General features: G+C 39.9%; 1 protein-coding gene and 1 pseudogene across 2 annotated transcripts; both read right to left on the bottom strand.

The window, feature by feature from the left end:
* Positions 1 to 1,309: 1,309 nt before the first annotated feature.
* On the bottom strand, positions 1,310 to 20,758 carry Aspa (aspartoacylase). 2 transcript variants are annotated; one of them, XM_048448716.3, is made up of 7 exons: positions 20,669 to 20,758; positions 18,455 to 18,712; positions 14,297 to 14,492; positions 12,001 to 12,094; positions 9,420 to 9,527; positions 5,013 to 5,122; positions 1,310 to 2,037 (listed from the first exon to the last, which is right to left on the bottom strand). In XM_048448716.3, exons 2-7 carry the CDS (start codon positions 18,685 to 18,687, stop codon positions 1,840 to 1,842), a joined length of 939 nt encoding a protein of 312 aa, XP_048304673.3. In that variant the 5' UTR covers positions 18,688 to 18,712; positions 20,669 to 20,758; the 3' UTR covers positions 1,310 to 1,839. The 2 variants fall into 2 exon arrangements, with proteins under 2 accessions (XP_048304673.3, XP_048304675.3); XM_048448718.3 differs by lacking the exon at positions 20,669 to 20,758 and having other exon boundaries at positions 18,455 to 18,836.
* LOC148120903 (small ribosomal subunit protein eS19 pseudogene) lies at positions 12,920 to 13,339 on the bottom strand (annotated as a pseudogene).
* Positions 20,759 to 21,416: the final 658 nt, after the last annotated feature.

Genomic DNA, 21,416 nt, shown 5'->3' with positions numbered 1-21,416 from the left:
TCTGTCCCATAGGACTCGTGGTACAGGCCCTGAGATAATTTTGGCTCAACAAATTCCACTAAAATCAGGAACAAGACAAGGCTGTTCACTCTCTCCATATCTATTCAATGTAGTACTCCAAGTTCTAGCTAGAGCAATAAGATAACAAAAGTAGATCAAGGGGATACAAATTGGAAAAGAAGTCAAACTTTCACTATTTACTGATGATATAATAGTACATATAAGTGACCCCCAAATGTGTCTGATGCACACATTTATTCTACCAACTTTTCTTGGCACATCCTGGTTGTAGATACTGATAAAGATAGTGTTAATGTTGTCATGGTGAGATGGAAGAGGAGGAGGGCAAAGGAGTAACTGAATGAGACAGAGGGAGATTCAGAAGTCTTTGCACTCACAATGAGAGTGGAGCTGCATTTTGAATGATAGGCCAGGACAAGATCAGTCTGGGGAGGGGGAAATTGCAGGAAGGTGAGAAAATTCTAGAGGAAGAAGTAGTGTGGGTGAAGGCATACAGGAACAAAACAACATGAAGACATTGGAACAGAAAGAACAGGAAAAAAGAGATGAGTCTGGAGGTTGTGGGGATGGAGAGGCAGACCATGAAGGGCCTTTTGTGTTAACCTTGAATAACTGATGGAATGCATCTTGGGCACTAGGCACTGAGCTAAGTGCTTGCATTCATTAGTTGCTTAATCCTAACAGGGATACCATTATTATGTTGACATTATAACGATCACCTTCACTTTATAAATGAGGACACTGGATATGTAGATTGTTATAGACTCAATCAAAATACAATATAACTGAAAGTGGATAAAACTATACACATGTATAGATGAAATATATATATGTATATATTAAAATGTATAGATAACACACACACATATTAAAATGATTTAACAGGGGACTAGAGAAATGACTAAGTAGTTAACAGCACTGGTTGTTCTTTTAGAGGACCTGGGTTTGATCCCCAGCATCCACATGGTGGTTCACACTGTCTGTAACTCCAATTCTAGGAAATCTGACACATTCTTCTGGCTATAGAGGGCATTAGGTACACATGTTGTGTACAAACATATGTGCAGGAAAACACCCATACACATAAAAAATTACAGACTGTTATTAAGGTATGGGTGCTTATAACCATGACTGACTGAGTTTGATCCTTGAGATATACATTTTGGAAGGAGAGAACCCACTTCTGAACATTGTCCTCTGACCATTACATATATATTGTGGCTTGAATGTGAGTGCACGCACACACGCGTGCGCGCGCGCACACACACACACAATAAATAAATACATGTAAAACAAAAAAGAACACATTTAATTAGACAGCACTCATTCAGGGTACCATGGCCATAAACAAGATCACATATAATTAGAAATTCTGAAGCCTTTAAGAAGACAAAACTTAAAAATATTCTGTAGTATCAGTTTTTAGTAGCACTTATGCATTACTTAAAAATGTGCATTCACTCTATCTCACTGTCTTGCTACGTGGTAAATTGCACTTAGCATTGATTTCTATGTTATCTTTTGAATGTGAAGCTATGTTAAAGCTACCAGAATGTAATGTAATGCAATGTAATGTAACACAGAAACCAGAAACACACTTGCCTGAATGAGCAGTATGTAACTCATTCAAAATATATTTGAAAGATATTCATTAATTTATTCTTTTCTTTCAGAAACTGGCCCGGATGCTTACTGCTTGAGGCATGGGACCAAGTGTTGAGGAAAAGAACTAGAATAAGGCACATCTCTGCTCTTGAGGCGTTTACAGAGTCCTGGAGGCTTGCAAGACTCCCAGGAACTGTGAGCTTGCAGTGATTTTTAGTGCAAAGTGGAGCGGATGCTTTTTGCGTTGAGTGTTAGCTTGGTTGTCTTTGCGAATGCTTCTTTTTTCTCATAATATGCGGCTTCATTCACAAACACCGGGTACACGGTACAGTCTCCACCCAATGTCGTAGTCTTTCCATCAAGAAACACAAACACGGGATCTCCAGGGTGTAACGGTTTCCAGTCTTGATCCTCCCAGGAGACATCAAAATATATTAATTAATTACATTTGGCTTTTTCTCTGTTTTTAATTTTTTTTTCTGTCAGGCTGTAGATGACTAACATTGTCCATTAAAAAAGACATTCTCTATTGAAAAGACACAAGAGGCACACGTTGAGATGTATGTGAGCCTTCTAACACTAATGCTTCAGACCACAGGAGCCCTGGAGCATCTGCAGCGTTGCTGTGCTGGCCAAACATCTGGGGAGTTGACTAAGATGACTGTCTAGGCCAGGGCAAGGCCTAGTCCTCTGCATTCCTAACTTTTTACAGCAGCATCAGCATCACCAGAGAGGCTGTTAGAAAAGTAGAACTTCACCTCCTGCTGAGACCTACTGAAAAACAATCTTCATGTGAATAAGCTGACTGAAATTGAGAAGAGCTGCCCACAGTACTTTTTCCTCAGCCACCGCTGCATTTCAGAATCACTTGGGAGGCTAGCACACTCCTGTACCGGTGAGAGGAATTAGCCTCGTCTCAGAAACACAGGTCCTGAATCTTCCATCCCAGGGAGAACAGGCTTAGTAGATATTCAAACATATTTACTGAGATAACAACCTATCAATCTCTCTTATAGAAATGACAGAGAGAGAGGGAGAGAGAGAGAGAGGGGAGAGAGAGAGAGAGAGAGAGAGAGAGAGAGAGAGAGAGAGAGAGAATGGTATTGAGAACTGACTTTAGAGTACTGCACATGCTAGCTCTACCACTGGGTTATACTCCAAGCCTTCTTTCTTTCTTTTTCTTTGAGCCAGGGTCTCACTAGTTTGCTCAGGCTGGCCTTGAACTCACTCTGTGACCAAGGAAGGCCTTTAACTTGTGCTCCTTAGTCTCCCCAGTTAGCTGGGATTACAGGCTTGTGCCACCAGACCTGACTTGAGCCCTTCCTTATGGTCTAGCAATTCCAGTGATCTTTTCTGACTTTGGGACCCAACACTGATCAAGTTGGTTACTGTCCTCATCCTGCCTTCTCCACCTCCCCAGGACTGCTTTTGTATCTCTGAAGGACGTCACTGAGGAGAATACACTTGAGTGGCCCGTGCTTGAGAGTGCTGTGGCATTGTCAGCTGCCTGTTCCCTGAGCTTGTTTTCTTCTCTTCAGCACACACTGTCTTTAAAGACCATTGCTCACGGCTCCTCTGGTTTCCAGTTGGCTTCCATGAAGCTAAAGGCTGGATATGCTCTATTGGTCTGAATTTGTGGGCAGGAAGCTTTATGAGGTTGCCTGATGGCTATTGGAACCATTAAGTAGGGATCTGAGTTGGATCCGTGGTTTTCAACCACGGATACTCAAGCCAATAGTGTCAGATTAGCTGAGATGCTTGGCACTGTCAGTTTTTAGAAAGTTCTCTTCTTTGAAGGGAAATGTCTGGGGGAGAGGGGAGGTGGGGGTGTTGGGAGGAGTGAAGGGAGGGGAAACTGTAGTCGGGATGTATTTTATGAGATAAGAATTTATATAAGTAAATTAAAAAAAAGAAACAAAAAAAGAATTTATTTATTTAAAATAGAAAGCTCTCTAGGTGATACGTATTCATGGCTGAAAAGCCTTGCATCACACAGCCCCCCCCCCCCCCAGGTCTCTTTCACCCTTTCACCTCTTTCACTCCAAGGTCTAACGATGGAGTGGGTGCTGTAGCTGCTTGAGATCTCTCTTCTTCCCTGCCTTTTCCTTTGACCTCTCCAGACTTCAGCCTCCTAACTGCCCTGAGAGCTCTTTCACTCTGTTATGACTGACTAAACCAGGCAAGGTATGATACTGGGATTCAGAGGAGAGTCATGGGACCATGTCAGGAATGTCCCAGAAAAACAAGTTCAGGGAGGTGTCAGCTATGTGGCCAGTGGCAGAGAACATTAGTTGGAGATCTGTCACTCACAGCTGTATCTCTATGTGACAGTTCTGATTTTCCTTTTCCATCCTCCTGCCTTCCCATCTCCTCTCTTTTGGAGACAAGGTTTCCCACTGTAACCCAGGTTGCTCTCAAATCTGTAATCTTGCTGTCTCACCTTCCCAAGTACTGAAATTATCAGCATGCACCACAATACTATGCTCAATGTCTATTCTAATAAAAGAATATAAAAGCTCAGAAATTAAAAACTACATCAAGGTGTGGTGGAACACTAGTGTAATCCCAAATTTGGGAGGCTGAGTTAGGAAAATCATGACTTTGAGCCAGCCTGGGCAACAATGGGAAACTCTTTCTTATAAAAAAAAGTCAAAGCAAAATTAAAACCCAAATAAAATGTATATAATTTTCCCTATAATTGCACATGGGTAGGCATTTTCAATTCTGGAAGTCTTGTTTGGATGCCTCTCTTTCCCATTATGAGGTTATAGTATGTGGCTAATATCATTTCTAGATGGCACATTGGACTTCAGTGTTTCCAGACTATTAATCACACGAGACTGTAGGCCACACTCATGGATGTGCCCATAGAGCCAGCACACATTATATGTGGCAAACATCCAGAGAGGGTCTGGGGCCCTCCCTGCTATAGTTTGGGGTGGGGCGTGTCTCCCAGTGGTCCAGGTGTTAAAAACTTGGTTCCTAAGAGTGGTCCTATCAGGAAGAGCTGTGGATCAGTAGGAAATGGTTCCTCGAGAGAAGCCCTTGGTCACTGAGGATTCTAGAGGGGGCTGTGGTCCTGCCCTGCAAACATTTTCATCTTTGCCTTGTAGTTGTCTTGACCATGTGCTTTTGCTGCAACCCCAAAGTACTGCAGCCATTCTGAAACCTCCAGAGTGGTGAGCAGAATAATACCCTTTTCAGTTTATTAGATTTTTTTTCTATCATTTATTTCATTATAGCGACGAAAGTCTGACTGATACGATACTTTAAATACTAATAAATTAGCTAATGGGCACAAAATGCTATATTGAAGTAAAATTATATCCCAAAGTAGATTTACTTTGTAGATTTTATTTACAGTATTTCAAAGAAACAGATATTACCTGCAGATTAGGATGGATAACAGCAGCCACTTCTCCACTTTCATTCCTTGGATAATCAACTTTCTCCATTATTTTATAGACTTCAATAGTACAGGGAGGAAATTCTTTTCCTATGGTAAGAGATGGCATGTGTTAGTCACAGCTAGAAAGAAATGTCCTAGAAAAATGGATGCTGGCACTTCAAGGAAGGAAGTGAAGAGTGCCACAAGGCAAACAGTCTGTTACGGAGGCTCATAAATGTCAAGAAGCCAAACACACTCTAGAATTATTTGTCAGTATACTCCCCACAAGTGCGTGAGACAGAGGTAGAAACAGAAGGTACACATTTCAGTGTTTGCTAGGACCATGACTAAGAGAGCTGCTGGGTTCTTTTTTCCTGGTTTTCCTGGCTGTGTGTTCTCGATCAACACGCTGGCCTTCTGCAGGCTTGTGTTCATTAACTGTCAGATGAAAGTTTGGACGAGCTTATGGCAGAGTCCTTCCTTCTGACATTGCGCGACTGTGTGTCTTCACAGAGACATCCAGCAAGCTAGCTGGCTTCAGCATAATGGATACACTGCACATAAATCAGCATAATGAGACAATGCACATAATTCAGCATAATGGGACATTGCACATCTGGCAAGCCCTGAGGAGGGACCTTTTGGGATACAGGGAGTCTGCTCAACAGTGGAGTGCAACCCTCAAAGATGGTGCAAAATGAAATAACTCTCAGTGCCAAGAAATAGCAGCAGCAGCAGTTTACAGGCACAGGAGGCAATCTCCAAGCCAACACTAGAACCCCGGAGGGCCTAGAGTGTGCTGTAGCTGAAGCCTAGAGGAAAGCCTTCCTTTCCTTAGAGAGGAATTGGAATTGGGAGATGGGTCATCACTTCTAGCTGACTTTTACCTTGCAACATGCTACCCTAGAACTTAGCAGCTTAAAGCATTGAGCTTGTGATTCTGTAGGTTGACCAGCATCTCCTCTGGTCTAGTCTGGCTTTGACTGATTTCTGATTGTCTAAATGAGACATGCAAAGTGAACCGGCAGGTCCTCTGGCTGCTGAATGGTATGGGATAGTCCCACTCTCATGTCTGACAATTGAGAGGCTGAAGCTTGATCTGTGTGACTGTGTGGGGGGTCCTTGAGCTCTCCATCTTGTAACCTTTTCCTATAAGTATGGAATGAGCCACATAGTAGCCCGAGGGGTTCCCAAGAACAGTAAGAAAACAAGCTCCAGAGCGCTTTTTTTTTCAAGCTTCTGGGGCATAAAAACAGATTACATGGCTAAGTCAGATTTAAGAAGAAGGGAAGCACAGCCTGGGTGATTCAAGGATGAAGAAGGATGTTCTATAGTTACCACCCCACACCCATGTTACAGGGAGTACAGACTGTGATTTGTAAACCATGTGTGGTGGTCAGCAAAGGCTCATATATTTGAATGTTTGGTCATTTGGGAGTGGTGCTACTTGACAGGGGTTAGGAGGTGTGGCCTTGTTGGAAGAAATGTATCACTGGGGGTGAACTTTGGGGTTTCAAATGCTCAAGCCAGGTCCAGTGTCTCTCTCTTCCTGTTGCCTGACAATCCAGACGTAGAACTCTGTTACCTTTCCAGCACCATGTCTGCCTGCAGGCTGCCATGCTTCCTGCCATCAAGGTGAAAACCTCTGAATGTAAGCTATCCCCAATCAAATGCTTTCTTTTATAAGAGTTGCCACTGTCAACACGGATTAAGATACCATGTCTTCCATCAGGTTTGTGCCTTCCACCTGGTTGTTTAATTTCTTAATTCACTGTGGTTTGACCCTTGGCATCTGAGAGACTGTTATGGATATGTTCTGATCTTTCCAACACCAGTTCCACCAGACAGCATAGACCTGCCCTCAGACAAGGGTGATAATAACTAATTTTCAGTTTTATGACTTTCTGGAGGTCAAAGGACTCCCACAAACAAGAAGCTCTTGTGGCCAAAGGAGACGCTCCCTGAGGCTAAAGGACAATACCTACCACAGGCCCTGAGCTGCACTTTAGTTACATCATCAGAACTATACATTCCTCAAGGCAGTCTAATGGAATTATTATTTACATAGGATGTCTCTGACACCTTTAAAGTTTTCTTAAATTTTAAAGTAAATTGTTGTACAGTTGTTGTAGTTCTTAGAATATTTTTAGATTTATTGAGTAAGTGAACAGATGTGCAGAAGATCCACTCACCCACCTCTTCACCATTCACCATCCGGTTGTTAATTACAGACACAATACATAAAAACATCATTCTTGCTGACTATAACTAAGTTAGTCTCACTTAGCCCTCTTCTCAGTAACCACTGCTGTAGCTTAGTGTGCTTTTTTCTAGAGCTTTTCCTATATATATGCACACACATGCACGCACACACACACTCCCATCTCTGGAAAGTGATAATAAATCAATTATTGTAAATACAGGGTTTCATTGTGTAGCCCAGGTTAGTCTTGAACACTGAACTCATTTACCTCTTATTTCAGCCTCCTCAGAACTTAGATGACAGACATGAACCATCACACTTAGCTTACTACTATATTTTAAAGTCAATTTGTTTACTGTATGCTTTGGTTTACAACGTGTGTGTGTGTGTGTATTGCATATGAGTGTGTGGTTGTGTGCACCATGTGCAAGCATGTGAGAGTCATAGCAGGGTGTTGAGTATTGTCCGTTGTACTTTCTACCAGTTTCTCTCACAGAACTGGAAGCTTGCTATTTGGGTTAGGCTGGCTGGCCAGTGAGATCTCAGCATTCACTGTTCTTTGACCCACAATGCTGGGGCTACAGGAATGGTCAGCTACACCTGGATTTTTATGTGGGTGCTAAATATTCAAGCTCATGCTTGCAGATCAAGTGATAGCACCCACTGAGCTATCTTGCTTTTCCAGAATTAACAGCTTGATTTTGAAAAATTAACACTTTTGAAGACTAGTCCAATTTTAGTTTATTTAATTCTTCACAGCCATTGAACATTTGGGTCATTTCCATTGTTTTATGATTGGAGACAAAGCTGCAGCAGCCAGCTCTTATGTAACACACTGGATGTGCACGCCATGGTGCTTCTTTGAGATATGGAGTTACTGGAGCCTGTGGCTTGTGCATTTCAAGAAGGATGTACTGAGGATGCAGCTACGGTTCAGTAAGAGTAAGAGTGCTTGCTGGATGAGCATGAGGCTTGAGCTTGGACACTAGCACCGAAATAAAAGGCACATGTGACCATGTGTGCCTGTAACATAGAGAACTGAACGGAAGGAATCAGAAAGATTGCACAGTTTGTGGCTGCCAGCCTAGCTCCAGATTCAGTGAGATATCCTGACCTAGAGGAATAAGGCAGAGAGCCATAGAACAGGGCATTCAAAGTCCTCACATGACCCAGCAATACACTGACACACATGTGCTTATAGACCATATACATAGGTCACACTCTCTCTTTTATACAAACAATAGATAAACAAAAATAAAATACTATAAATATACCATAAAGGGTCTTTACCAAATTATATGTTCACCAGAAAGTAATGAGAATATTTTTTTCCTACAACTTTGCCAAAACTTAATATCAGATTTGAATATTTTCTTAATCTCATGAGTGAAATCATTTTATACTCCTTTGATTACTCATGATCCTGAACATCTTATGCTTACTGAACTTGTGAACTTTCTAGTCATTCTTATATTCTTATCCAGCATATATTAGCCATACACAATGATGGGTTTTATTTTCAAATGTGTAGGTGATATGTTTTGATCACATTGATGCTCCATTATTCTCTCTTATCCCCTTACCAATCCTGTTCATCACTTTCTGCTTCCCACCCAGTCCTTTCTACCTTTGTGTCTTTCTTCTAACCCAGTAAGTTTCCTTAGGATTGCTTACAAAAGCATGGCGAGGGAATTTACAGGACCATGGGCAGCTTATTAATGGCTATGCTGTTGAACAAAATGTCTTCCCAGTATCCACTAGCCTTCTAGACCTTCACAGCAGGGTGGGCTTCATCTGTCTTGTTGTTCAAAATGGAAATTAATGAGATAAGGAAAATGGCTTGATTTGGGAGCTTCATTGTGAGAGCTGCTTTTTTTTTTTTTGAACATTTCTACTGGTCATTCCTTGAGGAATTGTTGAAGTGAAAAGATAGTTTTCACTCTAGGAACTGACTGTGGCACACATCTGTAATGCCAGCCCTTGGAAGACTGTGGCAGAAAGACTGAGAGTTCAAGGCCAGCCTAGGTAGTGAGACTCGGGTGTGGGAAGGCAAAACACACACACAGAGATCATAAATGTGATAAACATGACCTAGATTCTTTTTATATTTCAATGTTTAGTGGTTAACTTTTACATTGAGACACCCCTCATGGTTAAGTCATGTACACAAACATACAGAAACAACTGCCACCCAACACTCACCTTTGTTGAAATGGTGTATAAAATCAAGAGCATGTTTAATCATTCTTCTCATTTGGTCCAAAATATCAGCTCTCAGAACACCCTGAGGTTGGGGACCAACTTCTATACCTATGTACAGAAGCAGACACATCACTTTTATGTAAGTTGTAGAATACACTGAAAGATTAAGTATTTAAAATATAAAGACCTAAGATCCCAGTGTTGTGACTGTTTAATATCATGGAAAAAAGCAGAGACAATGTTAGAGTAAATACAGAACATGGAAACCCACAGAGCTGTGCTGAAGTAGGAACTCAGGGTTACATTTTTCTTTTATACCCTTCAATATTATCAAAACATTAAAAACTTACTACTTAGTAAAAGATACAGACCAAGAGAGGCTGGTAAGTAATAGGTGACCACAACGAGAAACTGTCATGGACTTCATAGTTACCTTAGCAAGATGAAATATGTCTATGTAGTCAGAAATCTATCTAACTAAGCTTGGGTTTAGTTTATGTGATTTTTGAGCAACATTCTTGCCTTTATTATAACACTATATCTATAACTTACTGATAAGATGGTGCAAAGTTTGTTCTTCATTTTCTGTAAAATTAGATTCATTTTTCTATCCCAGTAAAACTGTGCCTGTACTATCATGTCTTTCCATACTCACCACTACAGAACGTTCCTTCTCTAAACCACTTGTCTAGTCCCTTTCTCCTGCCCAACTTCCCACAAAAATCATCTCTTCACTCATCACCTTCTCCATCCTTTAAACCATTTGCAAATTCTAATACTGCACACCATCACTTAATTCCACAAAACTTATAAGTTCCTTTACCCTCATCTGATTTTCACCCATTTCTACTATTTCCTAGTCTGTTAAAACTTATATTTTCAGGCGGTGGTGCACGCCTTTAATCCCAATACTTGAGAGGCAGAGACAGGCGGATCTCTGTGAGTTTGAGGCCAGCCTGGTCTCTAAGAGCTAGTTCCAGGACAGGCTCCAAAGCTACAGAGAAGCCTTGTATTGGAAAAACCAAAAACCAACCAACAAACAAACAAAGAAAGAAAAACTTTTTTTTTCTTTTTTATCATCTTCATGTAAAATCTTTGTTGTGCTTATTTTTCCTATGTGTATAAATAGACCTTTATTTACATGCATGGTATCATAGGTCTTGGTAAGGTATTTATTCCTACATAAAGAATTTGTAAAACTCTGAAAAATATGTTTCTGGATATGTCTGTGTATTGTAGGAGAGGTTGTTTATCCACCTCAAAGTCATCTTTCTTCATTCTAACAGAATGGTTTGGTTGAGTATCCACAGTACAAGGAAAAAGTACCTTGTTTTTAGCTCAAGAGTAAGTACTGAATGGCTTAAGGCACTTACAGTAATCATAGCACTCTAGTGACTGAAGCCCCAAATAAAGGATGTGCAGGGGAGACCTGAGACACTCTTTATTTAATGATGTTTAGAAAAGTTGTTGTGAGGGAAGAAGAAGATGTGGTGTAGTAGATCTACACGGAGAGCAAGGACTACAGAGTGGTAGAGGTGGGTACTTCATGTCCAAGAATCATGTTTGTTTTCCCAAGTTGAGAATATTTTTCAAAACCAAAATTAAGTTTGGCCCAAGATCTCTCATCAGTGCAGAATCGTTAAATCCACAGGATATGACCAAGACACATTCAGGATGGAAGGAAAAAACAATGGTCATAAAAAGTGCTAAATTTGAGATGAGGTTATGCCTAGAATCTAAGAAGATTGTGTCTAGTTACTCATCCGTGTTGAGGGTGGGGAATGTGAATGGATATGCTTGGGTTTGATTGTCAGGCTGCCTGCAGCAAACTACAACCCACCTTTTGGAATTAAGTTTATCTAGAAGGATCCTGTGAGACTTGAGGCAACTTGGCATTAGAATGGTCCTTATACTGTTAGTAGCAGCTAAAATAAGTTTGTATGGACACTCTTTGTGACTATAAAATGTTGAATAAAAAGGTTTTTCTTTCTCTTGATCTTTAGTGTTTTTATTCATTATTTAATAAATAAACTCCAAAGAAAGTTTCAAAATCATAAGGAGAACACACTAGCATTTCTTACTTATAATGTACTTATAGTTCCTTGGGTTAAAATGTTTTAAAATTTATCTCTATTTGCAAGGGACCAACATATCAGCAGACATTTGTTCTAACTAGAAAAAAGTACCAACCATAAGTATCATAGACCAAGCCTGATCTGTCAGACTTCAGAAGTCTTATCCTTTTATTCAGTGTCAAATGGAACCAGGGTGTCTATCTTGTTATTATTGCAGTGCTGGAGTTTGGATGAAAGCCCCTATACAGGCTATGCAAGTGTAGCCTTATCCTATATCATTTAGGCTCTAATTTGCTTTTATTTTTGTCATTCTATCTGTATGTATACCTATATATTTTGAAGTATTAGAATACTAGGCAAGGACTCTATCACTGAGGGTTTGCCCACAGTTAATTTGTTCACCTGATCATTATAAGATTAATGATATGTGGGGTAGCTAATTATGTTCTTTGTGTTTCAGTTAGGTTGTATTTTCTTTACCTGTGCCAGTAGGAAGTATAACTTACCAACAGGATACTTGGCAACGGAACGAGTGGTTGCATATTTGAGGGAAGGATGCTCAATAAGATAAACATAGCAGGGCAACGGAGCCAAGGAAGTCTGAAGAGAATTGAAAACATCTTTCTTAGTATGCAAAGCATGTTTTGCTCTCTTGACTGCTACAGAGTCAATAATCCCTTCAATATGCTTTATATCATAATTAAAATTAGCCAGACAGCTTTATGAAATAGTCTCTAAAACCCAGTGCTATAGTTTTGAAACAGACAAATGAATTATATATAAAATCAAAATATATTAGTTTTCTGGGCAAAATGTACATAAAACCATACCCAAGGATGAAAACTAAAAATAGGAAATAAATATTCCTTCTGAACATTTTTGACTACTTCTGAAAACATTTTGTTTACATCTTTGTTTATACTTACTATTCAGCAGAGTATTGGCCTTAAATTCTGTTACTACTTATGGTCCAGATCTCTACAGCTACAGGGTAATTTCCTCCACAATTTCTGCTTATTTCGATGAGAAATTGAGCCAGGTTTCAATTTGAGACAAGAATTTTACTATGGAGCTCTGGGTGGTCTGGAACTTACTCCATAGTGTTAATTTATCTCAAAGTTCCACCTGCCTCTACCTTTTGAATTCTGGGATTAGAAGTTTATGCCACTACACCTGGACTAGCCTCTAGGTTTTCATAACTAATTATAAGCCATGTAGTTTCACATATGGTAATGAAAGCATCCAATTTTCTCTTCAGTGAGCAAAAAAGATTGCTACATTGTGGTCTCCCCAACCCCACCCTCATTCTGACCCCAGAAGCACTAGGTACTCACTGTTAAAACTCAAGAGAAAGGAAGAAATAGCTAACCTTGACTATAGGTTATAAAATGAATGAGGCCATTAATTAACCCAGCATCTTTTGTTCTAATGCTTCTTGTTGGCAACTGCCACCTGTCTGGTGTTCCTATCTAAATTGTTCTGTCCCTGAGGTATTAGCTTGTGACACCCATCTTGGTCCCTTTCTACTATTTTTGACCTCTCCAGTACTTGGAGGAACCAGTTGGCCAGAATTTTGGAGCCTCTGCTGAAGTGGCTGGGCCTGACACCGTTTCTCTGCTGTCCTTCATAGATCTTGGTCATGGAACTGACCCCACACCACCATGGAGGTACAGTTGCCGTGTTGTGGAAGAAGCTCATGTATAGAAGCAGCTCTCCTCACAGGGGCAAGCTTTTTATTTTAGGCCAGCTTGACTGTGTCCATCCTTTTGAGGACTTTTTGAGGAAGACTGACCAAACTCTGACAAATTCTTGCTGGTTAATATCTTTTACAGTAACTCCAGGCATCTATGGCCTCCATGCTGCCAGTCATAGGAAAGGGCTATAAGTTACATCATAAGCTAAGTGCTTTAACTCTTTTTTTCATTGAAGACTTTTAGTATTTACACAGGGTTAAGTGTTACTATGCCCATTTTATAAAATAAGGGAAGCAAGGTTTTGGGAGATTAATGAGTAAGAAAGTCAGGATTTGAACTCAGGTTCTCCTGGACATCTATGTCAAATTCCTTCTATTAAGTCATACCAGCTCTCAGGAAGGAAGAATATTTATTATATAGAAATAAACAGATAATTCAGCATTTGTGATAATGCTGCTGTTCTAGCAAATTTTTCTCTAGTTGTAGATATTGGATGGTGGAATTTTTCATTCTTCAGATTTCTGAGCCTCATCTTGTGGCTGAGAATAAGTCATCATGCTCAGTGTTCATCTGCATCTGCAGTGAGTATGAGGATGTACCCGGCTGCCTGGGCTGAAGTCTTGATGCTCTCATGAAACACACTGAACAGCAGAGGTGTTTCAGTCACAGATACCAGATGGGGCCCAGGGTAAGAAGCTGGGAAGCCAAGACTCTTCGTCTTTATACTTTAGTCAACCCTGAATGATCTTGAGTTTTCTAAAACTGTGTGATTGACATGTTTCAACTGCATCATTTAAATTTTGGTATTAATTTTATTTGGTTTTACCAAAAACCGCATGTTTTGTGATTATCTGAATAAAATTTATAACTTTGTAAATATAAATATAAAGTATTTATAAATATAAAGTATTTATAGACTTTTTATTATTTTCCTCATTGTGTTTATTGTTTACTTCTTTTTATCTTCTTATCAGCACTGCCTCTCCCTTTGCCTCACATTTGGCCATGGGATACAATCCATTTCTCTTTGTCCCACCTTCCTTACATCTTTCAATGACTTAAATAGAAAGGATTCTAAGCTAACACACATTAATAACATTGAGATTACCTTAATATAGTGAAACATCTGGATTAAAAAGTCATTCTTGGAATCCTCGAGAATAAGAGTGCAACCCATGTTAGAAGTCGTGTTGTGAAGGTCAAAAACAACATCGTACGAATTGTCACTATTTTTTGGACCAAATAAGTGGTTTATTTCTTGAGCCCGTCTCACTTCATATGGCAAATCCTCAGACATCTCCTTGCTATTTTAGCAGAAAGAAAAAGAATAATGTCATCTATGGCTATGATAATATAAATACACAATGGGGATAGTACACAAAGAACAAACTGTAAACCTCATATGTATATTAAAAAATCTGTGCAGAACATGAAAATGTATCTGAAACTTCCACAAATGAAAAACTGCACCTTTTCTTCTGCTGATCCCATATATCCGGTGCTAGGTTTATTTATGTGGCTGATCTTGGGTCACAGCCTTTAATTTGATAAGCACTTCCTTGTAGTTATGGTGCATTGTTTATTTATTATGGGGCAAGACCATCACCATCCACGACCACTGTGGTTCTCGTGCAAAGGCATAGTTCAACCCAGGTGCTTATGTCTTTATTGGGTATTTTAAATTGAAGACTGGGTATGATTTAGGACACAGTTTGCAAACAACAAACCACAAACCCTCCCAAAGTACAAAACTTACCAAACATACTTACATAATTTTTCTGGAACAAGGGTTGATAAGTGATCATTATATTCTCAAATGGGTCTCTCCACCCTCTCTTTACTACTTGCATTTTTTTTTAACAGTGCTGAAGATTGAACTTTGAGCCTCCTCTAGCTAGGCAAGAGCTCTGTCACTGAATTACAGTCCTAGCACGTCCTTCTTGTTCTTTTTAATTTTGAGACAGTCTTGCTAATTTTCTCAGGTTGGCTTTAAACTTACTCTGTAGTGAAGGGTGGAGGATTGCCTCCTGCCTCAGCCGCCCAAGTAGCTAGAATTATAGGTTGCAGTTCTCTGAACAAAATTTACAATTTTATAGATTCAAGAATTCACAAAGGTTTTTGTTACTTTATTCATTGTTGTTATTATTTCACTCATTTCTTCTCCTCTCTTCCTGCCTGTCAGCACTGCTTGTGTCAGAAGAGAACTCCGAGGATGTTCTATTCATGATAATGCTTTAAACTTACACTTCTCTATTGTTTCTCAAACATACATATTTTTACATAATTTTATATATTATATTACTTGGCCATTTTAAAAAAAATAGTTTGTTTCAGAGTCTTTCCTGCTTGGAAATCACATCTGCAACCAGGAAGGTGCATCAGCCTTTTTGTGATAATGAAGCCAAGGCCATCAGGAATAAACCGAGCATGTGAAGAAAAGTACAGTGGGAAGACAGATGAGCCAAGGGCACTGGTGACATCAGGGAGCTACTGCACCGGGACCACCTGTACTTGCACATAAAGTTCATGAACAAGAAGTTTAGATGACTATTCTTGAGTTTCTAACTATTCTTGAGTTTCTATTTGCAATCAAATACAGTTCCTAATGTGATTTCTCTCTCTCTCTCTCTCTCTCTCTCTCTCTCTCTCTCTCTCACACACACACACACACACACACACACACACACACACACCCCACAGGCATTTTTCAAATTTAATTCAAGATTAGTTCCTATAAGATTAGTTCATATTGTCTCACAAGGTTACTCCAGAACTTATTTACTTCCATTTGGATAAATGGCACCATTACCCACTCAGATGTTCAGCATCAAGGTTTTAAGTTTTGAAAGATAGTGGGCACTCTGAATTTTCATGCCTGGGGAGGGGGTCCAGCTACCATAAGAAGAGTTCTGCGTGACTAGATTGCAAGAATAGACAGGGGCAGACCTTGGGTGGCACTAGTAGCCACACTGCTACAATAGCTGTGTTGTAACAGTAGGTTGCTTAGATCTATTCTGGATAGTAGATTTAAAAAGAACATCCTGCATGGGAAAGCAGATTTCTATTATAGGGGCAGTGCTGTGGTACCACGTGAAGAACTCATGGGAAGAAGCCTGGGTTAAACTGGATGTATGTAGGTCCTGTAAGAGGCTATATTATCTGTCCACAGAGGAAGGCTGGCTTTGTGGAGTGCCTATATACATAAATCTTTTATAGCATTAGAGAGAGCCCAGCACCTTATCCATGCTAGACAAGTACTCTCCCATCTGAGATACAACCTCAGTCCACTTTTTGAATTATTTATTTTTAAAGAAGGATCTTGATAAGTTGCCTCAGCTTCCTGAGTAGCAGAGATTAAAGATCTGTGAATGCAGGCCTGGCTGCTCTGTGGAGTTCTGTAAAGAGTATGTGGGAGAACTTACCAAACCAGACAAGGAGGTTGGAGAGCAGAGACAGCCCTAAGGTTGCCTCTGTGAGGCACTTGTGTCACCACTGAAATGAGGGATGTAGGAAAAGACAGCTGCCTAGAAGACGGCTGAGAGGTTCATTGGTTATTTATCTCATAATTTGCATAACCACCGTGAAACAGAGCTGTCTAACCTCTGAAGACTGTTAAGACTAAGAAAGAGAATGTGAACCTGTCACTGAACAGGTACTATTGGCTGTTCTTAGTAAGAAAACTCGCCCCAATCCACTTCAGAGCTATCTGGAAAGTTAATACACAGGTTAAAGGATTAATTCTTCAACAAATCTTACTTGTCACATATGTGCTAGTTAATAGCTATTTTAGGTAAATAAACATTCATAATTTACAATAAATATCATTCAATTCATAATTGTCCCGATATAACCTCAATCATGAAGATAAAAGTATTTCTGAAATTTAAATTTTGCTAATAAAATTATTTGGTGCACAAAGTATCACTGCTGTGTAACTTCCGGGGAAAGCAAATATTTTGTAAAGATGAATTTTGTTTTATCTACGTTCTTTTGTTCTGTGATAAGACTGGGCTGAGGAATTCTCTAACTAGCATTTATTAACAAACAGGTGTATGGTCAGTCCTGCTAGCACAGGCCTATAATTTCAACTTCTTGGCAGTGTGAGGCAGGAGGGTCAAAAATTCAGGCCTGCCTAGGTTACAGAGTAAGCTCAGGGCCAACCTGGTTAGTTTAGTAAGACCTTGTCTCAAAATAAAAGCTAACAAGAGTTTAGACACTTGCATGGACAGTGCCTCCCATAACCTAGTGCATTAAGACAAGAAAGCAAGCACATAAAGTCGTTAGGTGCTCCTCTGGGTGCCTTTTGTCTTAGCTAGCAGTCTACCAACCAGTCGAGCGTAAAAACCGTGTACACTGCTTTGTACATCCGCAACACCTGGTGGATGCTTAACGATATTTTTAGGTTAAATAGAAAAATGATGCTAAGAAAAACACTTAGAGGCATATATAATAGCAAATATTTTGATACAGATAAGGGCAGAAATAACTGGTAATTACCAACCTAGAGTATGGTGACCATACACACCACATGGAACTATCTAAATCAGCTGCAACCCAAATTCAGAGAGGTCGGAGGAGGAGTCTTCAGCCCTTGTTTTCCTCAGCGGGGATAACCCACCACTAGAGATGAACACATCTCTCCCTCTGGCTGCACACTGCCCTGATGCGCTCAGGCTCTGGATGCTTACTCACTCTTTCAATCAACAAACATCAATCAAAACGTCACCATTTTCTCAGCTAGAACTTTACCATAAACACATCCTACAAGAAAGCACAGTGGTGAATTTCCCACAGAACAGCATGTTTACAGTGACCAAATTAATTTACATAATGACCAAACATTGACTTATTTTTTTGAGAAGAATTTTGAGTCTTATTCGAGTCTTATTTTTATTTTCACACATTGTCCAAGCTTGCCCAAACACAAATTTAACCCATGGGATTATTATATTTGTGTCTTTCAAGACACATGAGTCAGAAATAAAGATCTTTCCCATTTGCTGCTGTATACTGCGTGGCGTAGAGTAAATAAAAATCAGCAAAGCCTGGAGCTGTAAAAAGTTTACAGCAGAGCACGTGAATGCTGAGTTTGGGTAGTTGCATAATTCACAATGTAGCATGATTAAAAGCGAAAGTGATCTTATGGGTTAAGGACGCTCTACGTACTGGTCTGACCGCAGACTCGAGCACACACGTGTTCTCTCTCCCAGTGACTATCGCTTTTTCACACAAGCAAGCTCTCACAGAATACAGAACACAGTCTTACCTAAGATTTTCAAGGTTAAAAACACGATTCAGGTCACAGTCAATGTATCGGACACACTTCTCCACTGCCCTTGGGTTGGTTATGAATGGCTTCACCTCCAGCCCTTCTCTCTGAATTTCAGCACCATTCTTTAGCCAGTGAGTAACTAGAAACACTCCTGTCAGCTCATTTCCGTGAGTCCCTCCAAAGATAGCAATCTTTTTAATAGGTTCTTCAGTAACACAAGCAGTCATTTTACCAAGTAGACTGGTCTGATTTCTGCAATTCACAAAAGAGGAGGTCAAAGGACGTTTAACTCCTCAGAAAAGTTTCCAAGTTTAGATCTAAGCAAGAAGTGCAAAGTACAGAGTTCTCGAGTATTAAACAATTGTTTCTGTCACAACTTCTGAGCCTGTTTATTCTATGGACACTCCCTTCTGTAACCCCTCCCTTTACCATATTTGGGTTAAAATATGCAAAGATCAACTCGAGATGCAGCTGCTAACTTCCAACTCCCTCAGATGGTCAGCAGATCTAAGTGCAATTGTGTTAGCATCTCCTGCCATAAAAATTCCGTTTTCTGTCCAGGATGATTATTTATAATAATAATACTGCAAAAAGCCCAGTCCTCCTAAATATAACAATGTGGCTTATTTAGTGTTTATGTTTCCACTGACGTTTAAAAACATTTCTGAAGGAAGCATCTTTTCACGACCTGAAGACATTTGAGTCTCTCTTTACAAACGGTCAAGGACAGGTTCTCAGAGTGCCTCTTGAGCAGCATTCCTTCTGCAGTCAGAGACACAAAAACCCAGTTAATGATGGGCTTGGTAATATGGCACAATGGGTAGAAGTGCAGGAGGCGAAACATCTTGCTGAGTTCTATCCTAGGGAGAGAACAAACTCCTAAAAGTTGTTCTCTGACCTCCACATGTATGTCTGTTCTTCCCCCCCCCACACACATACACAAATAATGAATGAACTTAAAATTATTTTAAAAAAGTGACTCTGAAACATCTTTAATGTCTTTCTCAGGAACTGCTTGGTAAATCTATGTTTTTTTTAAAATTTTGTCTAAATACCAAGCAAAAAGCAGCTGTTAGTAATTTTCAAGTCTTTTTAATGCCTGAAAATATCTTGCAACATAATATATAAAAGTAACATATGCATATATCACACATACATTACACATATATTTTAATGGATGCAATCTCATTTACTAGCATTAAAAACTGTCTTCTAGAATGCATTGTTCTACAGGGGTCTTAATAGGGGAACTTATGCAGAATAAGATGATTATATGGCTTTGGAGAAATGACTCTGAGCCAAATATTGAGTTTATGTTCAATCACCCAGAAGGCCAAGAATGTACAGGAAATATTTATATTAGCAACACCAGGTTGTTTAGACACAATAGAGCCTTCATTCCCAAACAGGGTAGGTTGGCTAATCTATAATGTTTCCCTACAGACATTTGCTTAATCTATTCATAAATCCACTTTATAAGATATAACAGGTTGGGCTGACTTCCTTATTGCAAGGATAATGGAAAGAAACACTAAGCAGCCCGACTAAGTTTCCACAGTTACATAAAAGCAAGCTAGGCCTGGAAGCCATGTTTCTCATTAAGGCCAGTGTTTTCTACGGACAACAGGGTGCCTCTGTTTTTCTTGGACTCCTCTGAACTTCTAATTTTGCTCTTTCAGAGTTCACATCAACAGCCAATACAGTGTAGAATTACAAAACACACAAACAAAATACATGATGAAAATACAAAATGTTTCATAATATTTAATAAACCAATGCCTCAATTCTTCAGAGATTATAACGCAGATATAAAGCAAAGTCAATACATCAAAATTACTGCGATAATCTAAGACCAAGTCCCTGTAGCTGCTGGTTTTCTATCTGCCTCGGCATACACTAAACACTTCATGATGATGAAAACAGGCACATGTAAAGAGAGAACCGCAGAGAAGCATTCCCACTCTGCCGTGTGGTTTCTTTCCTGCTGACCCGTGGTGTGTTCTGCCCTTTGCCCCAGTCTCTCTCTGGAAACGCCACTTCAGTAACTTACTCGTGGCAGGCACCAGCGACTCGAACTTTGAGGCTTGTTTTGTGGAATTTTAACAGGCCAGCATTTGGAAGAACTTTCACATTCCTAGAGTTTCTGTCAGGTGTGCAAATGAGTAACTTCCTGGGCAATTAGTGAACAGCAGCAATTCTCATACTTACCTTGTTTACTGTGTACAGTTTGTCTCCTGCAGAAAGCCTTATTAGAAAGCGAAAGCATTTGCTTAGAACCGGAGCAACACAGCCTTTCACTCTCTTATACCAAGTTAACTTCCAAGAGGGTTTTAACTCCCGGTTTCCCAAAGCACTAACTTTGCTTCCCAAAGCACCTGGCAAAAAAGCCACTCATTTTTTATTAGTTATTTTTTGTAAGTTCAGAGAACTGATAACATAATGAGTGAAATCCTTCCTAATATGCCCTCTCCCCTAAAGCATTTCTTGCAGCACTTTAATTTTTTGGCCAGGCCTTGCCACATAGCTTAGGCTGGCTTCAAACTCTTTATGTAGCTTAGATTGGCCTTGAGTTTGTGAGCCTTCTGCTGCAGCCTCCTGAGTGTTGAGATGATCAATTTCTTAATAAAATTACGTGTTTAAAACAAAGAGACAGCAAAGTTTGACTTCATAGTATGGCTAGCCAATCAGAGTCAAACCAGAAATTTTGTAGGAAGGAAATTTAGGCTGAGAGCGTTCTGAAGTCGTGTCAGAAGATGTTCTAGTTTGCTTTCTGTTGCTGTGATGAAATGCTCACTCTGGCCAGAAGCAATTTAGGTGGAGGAAGTGACTTCTGGGTCACAATTTATCCTTTCAGGAAGTCAGGACAGGAATTTAAGCAGGAACTTGAAGCAGAACCCGGGAGGAAAGCTTGTTGGCTCACTCTCTGCTCTGGTCAGCTATCTTTCTTATGTTGCCC

Source organism: Myodes glareolus, chromosome 9 (assembly GCF_982192425.1).
Source record: "Myodes glareolus chromosome 9, mMyoGla1.1, whole genome shotgun sequence".
In the NCBI taxonomy this organism is placed as follows: Eukaryota; Metazoa; Chordata; class Mammalia; order Rodentia; family Cricetidae; genus Myodes; species Myodes glareolus.
Note: the sequence above shows the minus strand (reverse complement) of the source record. Positions and strands in the feature narration are given on the sequence as shown.

Excerpts from the sequence above, each read along its gene's own strand:
- Aspa (XM_048448716.3), bottom strand. The coding sequence starts at position 18,687 with ATGACTGCTTGTGTTACTGAAGAACCTATTAAAAAGATTGCTATCTTT. Across the intron at positions 14,493-18,454 it reads TTTAACCTTGAAAATCTTAG|CAAGGAGATGTCTGAGGATT; the intron begins GTAAGACTGTGT and ends CTGCTAAAATAG. Across the intron at positions 5,123-9,419 it reads TATACACCATTTCAACAAAG|GAAAAGAATTTCCTCCCTGT; the intron begins GTGAGTGTTGGG and ends CTCTTACCATAG.